At 38.0% G+C, this 11,783-nt stretch overlaps 1 protein-coding gene across 3 annotated transcripts in view; it reads right to left on the reverse strand.

The window, feature by feature from the left end:
- Positions 1-423: 423 nt before the first annotated feature.
- TAF4B (TATA-box binding protein associated factor 4b) overlaps positions 424-11,783 on the reverse strand; it is a 103,740-nt gene continuing 92,380 nt past the window's right edge. For all 3 annotated transcript variants that reach the window (XM_004020461.5, XM_042239177.2, XM_060405386.1), the window contains one exon: positions 424-5,162. In XM_004020461.5, coding sequence (XP_004020510.1) covers positions 4,995-5,162 — 168 coding nt within the window. In that variant the 3' untranslated portion in view covers positions 424-4,994. The remainder of the gene's footprint in view (positions 5,163-11,783) is intronic.

Here is an 11,783-nt window from a genome sequence, read left to right on the forward strand (position 1 = left end):
CATGGACATAAGAATTACTCTGCTTATTAGATGTAAACTGTGCTTAAATGTTTAAAAGAAAAAAAGCTGTTTCAGTGCAGCAAGGCATATGAAAATATCTGAAAAGCTAATGACATTAAAAACAAAAATTGGAACCAGGTCATATATAAACATAGGCTATATTATACTTTTATTTCCTGTAGAATCACTGACTCCTGCTAACATTAAAGTTTCACAAACACTTGGTTCATTGTACAAGTAGGTATGAAGTCCAACTCAATCATCCTGAGATCCTGGTTCCTTATTTTTCTAAAGAATATGCCCTAATACTGCTTGTGGGTTTTTGTTTATTGCTGCAACTATGACATAACTAGTATAAATGCTTTTAATTCTAAATAAAGTTCTGCCAAAATTCTAATGAAACAAAATTTACCTCAAAGCAGATTTCAAGAAATACAGGCTTTAATTTTTATTCAACATAATTTTGGAAATTCTAGCCACAGAATCATAAAAGAAATAACAGGAATCTAGACTAAAAAGGAAGAAGTAAAACTGTCACTGTTTGTAGATGACACATTACAAAAAAGATGCTATCAGAAAACTAGAGCTCACCAATGAATTTGATAAATTTGCAGGATACAAAATTAATATACAGAAATCTGTTGCATTTCTATACACTAACAATGAACTATCAGAAGTTAAGGAACAAGCTCATTGACCACTGTATAAAAAAACAATAAAACACCTAGGAATAAACCTACCTAAGAAGTAAAAGACCTGTACTTGGGAAACTATAAGACACTGATGAAAGAAACTGAAGATGACACCAACAAATGGAAAGTTATACTATGTTCTTGAATTGGAAGAATTAATGTTGTTTAAATGACCATACTATTCAAGGCACTGACTCTACAGATTCAATGCAATCCCTATCAAAATACCTATGGCATTTTTTGCAACTGCAAATAATCTTAAAATTTGTAAGGGAACACAAAAAATCCCAATAGCTACAACAATCTTGAGAAAAAATAACAAGAGCTGATGAATTATACTCCTTGACTTCAGACTATATTACAAAGCTGCAATAATCAAAACAGTATGGTACTGGCACAAAAACAGACACACAGATCAACAGAACAGGAAATAAACACATACACGATGGTCAATTAATTTATGAAAAAGGCTGCAAGAATATACAATGGAGAAAAGACAGTCTCTTTAATAAATGGTGTTGGGAAAACCAGACAGCTACTTGTAAAAAAATTAAATTAGAAATTCTCTAACACCATTTAAAAAGATAAACTTCAAAATGGATTAAAGACCTAAATGTAAGACTGAATACTATAAAACTCCTAGAGGAAAACACAGGCAGAATACCCTTTGACATAAATTGCAGCAATATTTTTTGGATCTGTCTCCTAAAGCAAAGGAACAAAAGAAAAAATAAACAAATGGAACCTAATTAAATTTAAAAGCTTTTGCCCAGCAAAGGAAACCATCAATAAAATAAAAGGACAACCTGCTGAATGGGAAAAAATACTTGCAAATGATATGACCAATCAAATATCCAACATATATGAACAACTCATATAACTCAACATCAAAAAACAACAGAAACAACAAAAAACCCAATTGAAAAGTGGGCAGAAGAACATTTTTCCAAAGAGGAAATGCAGGTGGCCAACAGGCATATGAAAATATGTTCAACATCACTAGTCATCAGGGAAATACAAACTAAAACCACAATGAGATATCACTTCACACCTGTCAGAATGGGTATCACCCAAAAAAACAAAACAACCAACCAACCCACAAGTAACAAATGTTGGTGAGGATATGGAGAAAAGGGAACCCTCATACACTGTTGGTGGGAATGTAAATTGGTGCAGCCAACTGTGGAAAAATGAAGGTTTTTCAAAAAGCTAAAACTAGAGCTTATCATATGACCCTGCAATTCCACTCTTGGGTATAGATTAAAATAAAAAAAACCCCAAAATGCTAATTTAAAAAGATACATGCACCCCAATGTTCATAGCAGCATTATTTATAATTGCCAAGGTATGGAGGGAACCAAAATGTCCATCAACAGATGAAAGAATAGAGATGTGCTGTGTATATATATATGTATATACACACAATGGAATACTACTTAGCCATAAAAAGAATGAAAATTTGCATTTGCAGTAACATGGATGGGAGGGCATTAAGCTAAGTGAAATAAGTCAGAGAAAGACAAATACCATATGATATTACTTACGAATGGAAATCTAACTAGTGAATAAAAACAAAAAAGAAGCAGCCTCATAGATATAGAGAGCAAACTAGTAGTTACCAGTAGAAAGAGGGAAGGGGACAAAAAAGGAGTAGGGAAAAAAGGGTTATTATAGGATTACATGAAGTCATATGTGTGAAACTTCTGAAAATTGTAAAACACTAAAGCATTATAGAATTGAAACTTTCATTCAATAAAAAAAGAAAAAGACAAATACAGGCTTTGAAAGAATGTTAAATTCACTTTTTTTAAAGAGACAAATGTTATAGATATCCATGAAGAAATAATTTAAAAGGTTCATCAGTCATATTAAAATTAAACAAATAAAATGGTGAATTTTATATGTAAAACATGTCTCAATAAAGTTGCTTAAATACAGTAAATAGATGGAGAATTTCTGGCACTTTGCTCTTTTGGTTTTCATCACACAAAGTAAATCTATTATGAAGGCAGAGAGCCTGAAACGCCAGTGCTTAAAGCAATCAGGCAAGGGATTGTGAGCTTGCGCCCTCACATTTGAAGTGGATGGCCAGTGGTTTGACTCCAGAAGGTCGTCACACAAACGGGTACAACGAATGACTCCAGATCATCTAATTTTTCAAAAGAACTGGAAATATACTTTTGTGAAGTAAAATATTGGCAGCAACATGTGAGTTACAGAGAATTCACTTAAGAGATCAAATTGGCCCAAGGGCCACCATTCTGCAAACTGGAGGAATGCCTTGGGTCCACTGTGTTTGTCCTTTTGTGTGTAAGATCTACTCCATGACCCTAAGTTTAAAATGTATAATAAATATAAATTTGGAAAAAGGAATAGCTTTGTAAGAAAACTTTGACCGGTCAAGAAAAGCTTTTGTAATGAATATGCGTAGCTTTCATTGTGAGTCAAATACCATGCAAATTTACAATTATGTCAAAGAAAGTGATACAGGAGCTTGGATCTGAAGTGAGGTTCTAGAATGCTCATTCTCCAGAGTAACAATCCGAGCCAAGAAAGATTCACTGCCCAGCCCCCAGCTTCATGGGCAGAGTTCCAGAGATGTTGCCCAAGTCAGTGATTGTGCAACGTTATTCTTATAATAAAATAATTATTTTAATGAAGTATTTGCAATAATTTTAAACATCTGATCAAGAAGATTATACACAAATATGGGAGTGTGCTGCACTTTACCAAAAAATAAAGCTAAGCATTTAAATATACAAAAACAACTTTAGGTATAGATCTCTTCTTAAAGGACTTTTTTTAAACATATACATAATTTATAGCATTTTTACATAATAACTTGCTGAAACAGAAAATGTGGCCAATTTAAAACTTACTACAGTACAGAGTATGGCCATAACAGTCCCAGAGGGAAGAACAGGATGAAGAATAACATACTTGAGGTTTTTTTTTTCCCCCCCTTAACTCTTTTTCTAAGAAGCACAGCTTCCTCCCCCACCCCCTTATTTAAAAACCTTCTTTGGAGGATTTACTCACTCTTTCTGTATGTGATTCTAACTACAGTTATTTTTTCACCAGCCACATGCCACAAAAGTTGAATTAAAAAAAAAAAAAAGGGTTTGCTTTGAAAAATGTCAGCCTCCTCTTCAGAGGAGTATACATGTAACATGCTTCTCATAATATATGCAGGGCCAAGATCTCCAGAGTAAGATGCTGACATTACCTTTTGTGTACAGAACCCAAAGTGGAATCCATTGTTAAAAATTTCTAATCATCAATTAGGATTTTTTTTTTAGTGCAACAAGATGCTTAAAACTTAGGCTAAAAGAGTTTATAAAACTATCTTTCTTGAGATTTAAAGCAATACACAAAACAAAGAATAACTTCTTTTGAAATAGTGTAATTTGAAAATGTTTGACACATTTTCCTTTTTGGTTGGGCTGTGATTTTTTTTTTTTCCCTGTCAACAAAACATGTACTGGCTGCTTTGGAGTTCCAATTTGATCTGCCTCCTCTTAGGTGTATAAAGCATATTTCCTGTTATGAGTCTATTTTCATTTTCCCTCCATCAGTTTGAAGGCAGTACCCCATCATTCCTTCGTATACTATCTTTTCCATTTTTCAATGAGGTGTACCAGCAGCTTCAATGTATAGCATCCTTCCCTGACAAGGATGTCCCCTTGGTATCAGAAGCAGCACATAGTGACATGAACCAGGGAACCTCGGGCACAAACTATCACCATTTGTCAATGTTTTGACATCAATGGGTCTCAGCTGACCAAAGTCACCACTGGGCCTTTCCCTGTGGCTTGTCACCTTCAACCACAGAAGGTGACTGTCATAGTTAGTAGCTTAGCAACTTCTGATTCCAGCCCAGCAAACCTAATGCTTTGAGTCAGGTTCCATGTAGGATGAAATACATACAGTTTTCTGGTAAGTAAAGACTCCTCCTCTTGTCCCCCTGCATCTCAGTGCAGAATGTAACAGGGAGAGACACCTTACCTGTTAACAAGTGAAGCAGGCAGTAACAAACAAAGCCTTGCTGTAATTAAACACGTACGAAGGCAGAGGCCTACTACGGTGTAAACCATATGTCACAACCAATTTTCAGGAGACAAAGCTGAATCCTAGTCATTAAGAACCTCATGGGATATATAAGCACGATTTAGTAAAAGTTTGTAACTGTAAACAATGGTCTCCCCTACTGGTGATTATCTTCTAGAAACTGAAATGTGCAACAACGCTCTTGACGTCTTCTTTGGCAGTAAAGTAGCAAGGGTCTGGATGACGGGGCTGTGGTCACTTCAGGAGGGCCAGGTACAGAGCTCGGGAATACTTCATATCCCTCTCCTGCTCCATACAGAAGATCAGGTCCCTGAGGCAGATTCTTGTGATTCTTGGACGAACCAGCTGCTTGCTGGCTGCCAGACTGGACGTCCCAGAAGCAAACAGGTTGTCTTTTAAACCCTAAACAAAATAAAGGGAGAAGCAAGTTTAAAGTAAGCCATCTTTCAAAGAGAATCTGTCAGTTCAGCAAGAGGCTGCCCTCCTCTAGCTCCTGAGTTGGGTGCTGGAGGTCACATCACGGTGGAGCTCGACCTGGTCCTCCAGCAGTGCAGGCTGTCAGGGAGGCTGTGGCCGGCACACCTGCTTCATGCCCTCACTCTTTTTCTTACCTGGACCACAGCCGCAGCCTCTTAACTGACTTCTCCAATGCACTCTGTTCTTTGCCCACACAGCAGGGCTGACCGTTCTCTTTCAAGGTCCTACAAAAACTTTTGGAAGTGCTGGATGTGGTCATAACTCGACTGTGGCAATGATGTCACTGGTGTGTATTTGTGGAAGAAACTTTCAGATCACACACTTTAAATGTGTGCCATCTTTTGTATGTCAATTATAAAAGTAGTATATATATGTAGTAGGATATATACTGTGAGAGCTACACTTCTGCACAGGATCTCATCTTTCCAACAACGCTGTGGCACGTTACATGGGCACTGTCACCACTAAGTAAACGAGAAATTTTAGCTTGGATAGGTTGACACAACCTGTTTAAGGTCAGACAGCAACACTGAGCAGAGACTCGATTTTTAACCTGGTCTAAAGTGAATGCTCTTGGTCTGTTCTATGTTGTGTTGCTTAGTCACTTAGCTGTGTCCAATTCTGCGACCTCACGGACTCTAGTCTCCCAGGCTCTTCTGTCCATGGGACTTCCCAGGCAAGAATACTGGAGTGGGTTGCCAGTTCCTTCTCCAGGGATCTTCCCAGACCAATTATTGAACCTGCATCTCCTGCCTTGGCAGGTAGATTCTTTACCACTGTGTCACCTGGAATACCATATCAGGTACAAACTCATTACCTGCTTCCCTTTAGCCTTACTTCTCACTGCCAAGATCAGCAAAAGGCCATTCCAGGCCAATCTACTTATCCTTTAAGACTCACTTTAAATGGGTCTACTTGCCTTCTCCTTTCCTGCAAGAATTCTCTCTGTGGCAATTGCTTTACACTGTAATTTGTACATGCCATACCCACTAGATTGTAAGCTTTCTGAGGACAGGGACTATTATTTCTATGTCATCTAGGGCTTAGCCAAGTACACAGGACAACACAAATTATCAGCAATACTTTCTCAATTGAACGTACTGATTTAAAACAGAACAATCTCCAGTGTGAGTTCTAAATGTCACTCAAAATAGAATGAAATCTATAAATTCTCTTATCAGTATGTCTATATATCACTATTTTAAAAAAGACTGGAATAAGAAACAAAAATATAGAATACTCAGAATAATTTGGCAAAGATGAATCTTTTATTCTCTCATTCTTTTATTTTATTTTTACTATACTTTGTTTCAAAACCATCTCAACTGGAATGGCAACTCTCCTTTCCCTACTCAAAAGACTTTCTTCTAAAGGAAAGCTATCTACCTAAGATGGGAAGTGAATCTGATGGTTCCATTACTGTATTTTTATAACCATCAAATTTTAATTATTCCCTCTTTCTGTTTTTTATTTTTTCTTCTTTATTTTGATGGAAGGTAAGGAAATTCCCTTAAGGTCTCCAAAACACTATGGTCAAAGCAAGTCAACTTAATTCCATACATGTTCACAGAATGACTGGGAACATTTTATTTCACAAATAAACTTTCCTTCAAAGATACTATTCCGTTTCGAAGGCATATGATATCACAATCACATTTCTACACTCATTAGGTTAAACTTATTCAGAAGCATTCATGAAACAAGTTTTGGAAAGTCGTGACTTTAAAAAAAGAACAAAAAGACTACTCTTGGCTACACAATTGTCTGGTTACTTCTCCTGGAGACCCTCTATGGTGTAGAGCCTGTTTCTCATCATCTTTGCAGGTGTCTTGGTATAAATTTGTACAAATATGAGTACCAGCCTCTGTAGCTCTGACTAAGCATGACAGTCAAGCACCGGCACATCACTCTTTCCTGCTTTTAGAGCACTGCTACTTAGAGGCCGTGTAACAAACATGAAGTCTTAACTCTTGTAAATTATCACCATCAAAATATTCTGGTAAGATTTTTACAGAATGGGCCCACCTACTCAGCTTTGAAATGCTGGATAAAAGTTCACATTAGGAAGAAAGTTAATAAAACACATGACTGAGAGGCAATTTTGTTGTATATAGGAGTTATCTGTTTAAAACTACTGCACATTTAAGTAGAGGCATTTTTCATAGCCAAAGATTAGACATGCTGAAGCTGAATCTCTATGTTTACAAATGTCTCCTAACAAGAATTCACCAAAAATCATCCATGCAGTGTTTGACGTGAAATTTAAATGGTTAGATGGATACACTAAGTCTTGGCAATTTCTATGTAAATATCCAGAAATATGTCATGTCTTTTAATCAAAAGACATGTATGAGAACATCTGCAGTACCATTCATAATGGCCCTAAACTAGAAACAATCCAAATGTCCATGAAGAACAGAATAAACTCGGGACTATGCACATAAATGGACTACTACACGGCAGGAATAAACAGATTGACATGGACAAGTCACAAAGATGTTCAATGAAAGGTTATAGGTGCAAAGGGAATACACATGGTTTGATTCCATTTCTAGATTTAAAAAACAGGCAAAGCTGTAGAAGTCAGGATAATGATTCTCTTTAAGGGAGAAGAATGGTAACCAGAAAAGGGGACAGGAGAGGTTTGCTTGGATTCTGGTGATGTTCTCTTCCTTGTCCCGAGGACTGTCTGCATGGGTATGTTCATGCTGTGAAAATTCAGTGAGCTGACTTATGATCTGTGTACTTTTCTGCATTGATGGTATAGTTCAATAAAAGAACTTAAATTACTACCCAAAGTCTTGTGTATGTAGGAAATAAAAAGGGAAGTGAAGAGGAAAAAGAGGACAGAAAATAAGGCAAAATTATTAAATAGAAAAAAAAAGAAGGAAAACTAATCATCTGGGTAAGGAACAAAGGGGTCACAGTTCATGTTGATCACGTGAGCAGCCTGAAGGATCCCCGGGAAAGAGCCACATTGCAGCTGCCAGCACAGGGTTGAAAAGGAGGTCATTCCAACAGGATGCCGCAGAAGGCCTGAGGCAATGTTATAAATGAAACAAACCCCAAGGGACATGCAGTAACCCAACAGAAATGTCTTTTATAATTCACAACTTTACGAAGGTGACAGCGTTCTCTTCTCCCAAACCAGTGGCTGGCTTGGAAAGCCAGTCTTTCTTGAACTTAGATACAAATATATAGCAATTTTATTCCTAGGCTGATGATGTGGGAAAATCCACAGTCTGACTTGTCAGCTTCCCACTGACCTGGCCAGAACAGTCAGCTACCTCTTAATTATCCACGGTAAGGAGGGTGGAACCCAGAGCTGTAAAAACTCAAAATCTGCCCTCACCATCAGTTTTCATTTTCTTCTTTCTCACCAAGTCTTTTTGCCCAAAGTTGTCTAGGACTGATTTCTGGTTATGCTATTCAGTCAGTGCCAAAGAACACAAATGTAGTTAGGAGACGAGAAGTTTTAAGAAGAAAAAAAAAAACCAAAAAACAAAAACCTCTTGGGACAATGTACTATTTGTTTCTGAAATAGAAGGTTTTCCCGACCGACTTTCTACATGAAGATACTCCTTAATTTGTATTCTTCATTTAGATGAAAAGAGGGGGAAAGAGAAGATGAAATTCAATGAAGATGAAAGAAATAATTCACTTACTAAGTGTACAACAGATGTTTTCAGAATCATAACCAAACCTAAATGTAAGCATTCTCTAAAACTGCCAGGTCAATTACGTTAGCCTTCATTCAGTTCAGTTCAGTTGCTCAGTCATGTCCGACTCTTTGCGACCACATGAATCGCAGCACACCAGGCCTCCCTGTCCATCTCCAACTCCTGGAGTTCACTCAGACTGATGTGCATCGAGTCAGTGATGCCATCTAGCCGTCTCATCCTCTGTCGTCCCCTTCTCCTCCTGCCCCCAATCCCTCCCAGCATCAGGGTCTTTTCCAATGAGTCAACTCTTTGCATGAGGTGGCCAAAGTATTGGAGTTTCAGCCTTAGCATCAGTCCTTCCAATGAATAGCCTTAAGTTGTTCAATTATATCAGTAAACAAAGTTGCATATTTTTAGAGGAACTTTTTTGATCTTTTTTTGATCCTTTTTTGATCTTTTTTTGATCCTTTTTTGATAAGGAACACTTGAACAGTATCAGTTATCAATAAGTAATTAAAAATAACCAATTATCCATATTTCTCAATACAGCAGGTAGGTGCTGTGAGGTAAACTTTTAAAAGAGTCTCTACCTATGTTTTCTTAAATTATGTTGCTGCTATACTAGCGAATTCACGCTAGCCCATGTACTAATTCAATTCAAGTTATCTGGGGGACTTCCTGGGTGGTCTAGTGGTTAAGAATCCATCTGCCAATGCAGGGGACATGGTTTTGATTCCTGGTCTAGGAAGATTCAACATGCTATGGAGCAACTAAGTCTACATGCCACAACTATTGAGCCAGTACATCCCTAGGGTCCATGCTCTGCAACAAGAGAAGCCACTGCAGTGAGAAGCCCGGACCCTGCAACTATAGAGTAGCCACTGCTCACCACTAGAGAAACCCTATATGCAGCAATGAAGCCTCAACAGAGTCAAAAATAAATTAGTTTAATAAATAAATGAAAAAATTAAAATACAGCGGAGGATTGAATGGTGGTGCATATAGGTTGTCTCCTCCACAGTAACCTCAGAAAAATTACTTAACTTTTCTGTGCTTTAGTTTCCTAATCTGCAAAACACGAACAGTAACTGAGATTATAAGATTGGCCTAAGGACTAAATAGGAACAATGCCTGGCATACAGTATATTCTCTATAAATGTCATTTGTCAGATGGGAGGCGGTTTGTAAATCGGAAACAGTGTAACCCTAGTTCCAAGATCTTTCTTGCACCCCTTAGTTAAATCGAATTAAACGTTCCTGCCTAAGTCCTGTTCTTCTAAGTCCTGGTTAGTTTAAAGAAATATTGATAATTTGTCCTGCCACCCCAACCATGTCCCTCTTTGTGAAAATTTTAAATTTAAGTTAAGCTTTGAATGCTTAAAGCTACAAAGGAAACTAATGGGTATTACAGACATGCAGCAAGTGGATGAAGGATGTGTCCTGGGACAGGAAGGTTTTCACGAGCTCCTCAAATCAAATAGTGGAGGAGTGGCAGTGCTGCCTTACAGAACCAACCAGGCGTATCAGCACTATCTCCATGAGCCAATGTCCATTCCTTCCATTCTAGTCTCTGAATCGTAAGATCAAGAAAAACACAAACATGTCCTTGAATCTTAACAGTTAACCAGGAACAAAAGCTGGACATTCGTACCTCTATAAGGCAAAGAGCCATTACATTTCTCAGACTCTCTTCATATTATTCTAACCCCATGTCACCATGGCAGCTCTTAAGGGATGTACTCTAGTCTTAAACTTTAAGGAAAAGTAAGAACCAGACAGAGGGAACAGTGAGTGGAAAGCAGATCTGGCTCCAGAACAAAACCCAAACATCTTCTAAGTCTTGGAAGCAAGGATAGATAAAAGTGTCCTGGATGCCTGGCCTTCGTGTAACAAGAACACCAAAAGTCTATACTAGAAGGCCTGAGCTTCCAGGCCTGAAGGGCAACACAGAGCAGAAGTTATGGATACTGAGCCGCGTTGTTGCCTGCCCTCTGCTGGTCAACAAGCAGAACTCTTGAAGTAATAGATCCTTCACCTCTATCACCTTTATTTCAGAACACAGACAACTCTGCATGGTAATTTCCACCCTAGAATTTTGTCACCTCTAGCTTTCTGTGTTTCAGCAGTCTTTTACAGAAGTAATATGTCTAAATGGACTGATGTGACACGTAATCCTGGGTTCTGAATTCCAACTCCAGGCTTCCATTATGGCTCAGCTGGTAAAGCTGAATTCTAATTCTAGTGGCGCAATTATGAGAGCTATAAAGACAATACTGGTTGCCCTGTGCTAATAACCACTCTCATCTTTACCTCCAAAAGAACACCTTCTTCAGTTCTAGATCTCACTGTTCAACTTCCTCATAAAGAATGTGGCAAGTCATTTTTGTTGTTTAGTCACTCAGTTGTGTCAGACTCTTCTGCGAGTGGCCCGCCAGGCTCCTCTGTCCATGGGATTTCCCAGGCAAGAATACTGGAGCATGTTGCCATTTCCTTCTCGAGGGGATCTTCCCAACCCAGGGATCAAACCTGTGTTTCCTGCATTAGCAGGTGGATTCTTTACCAGAGGCTGGGGAAGACAGCTGTAAGTCATTACTTCTGTTTTCCTCTTCTCTTTCTCACTTAAAGGAATGGTAAAACCATTCACCTCCAATGCCTAAGCCAGAAAACTGGGTGTCACCCTCAAACCTACCTTCTATATCCCAACTATCATTTATTAGTTCTATCTCCGTAATAGTTTCCAAATAATCCACATCTTTCTACATTTTCACTTCCATGCCTGAGATTACTTCATCAGCCTTCTAAGAAATCTTCCTATTTTCAGTATTAATAGCGTTCACACTGCAGTGAGAAGGATCTTTCTCAAATAAATAATCTGGTAATACCA

Source organism: Ovis aries, chromosome 23 (assembly GCF_016772045.2).
Source record: "Ovis aries strain OAR_USU_Benz2616 breed Rambouillet chromosome 23, ARS-UI_Ramb_v3.0, whole genome shotgun sequence".
Taxonomy (NCBI): domain Eukaryota; kingdom Metazoa; phylum Chordata; class Mammalia; order Artiodactyla; family Bovidae; genus Ovis; species Ovis aries.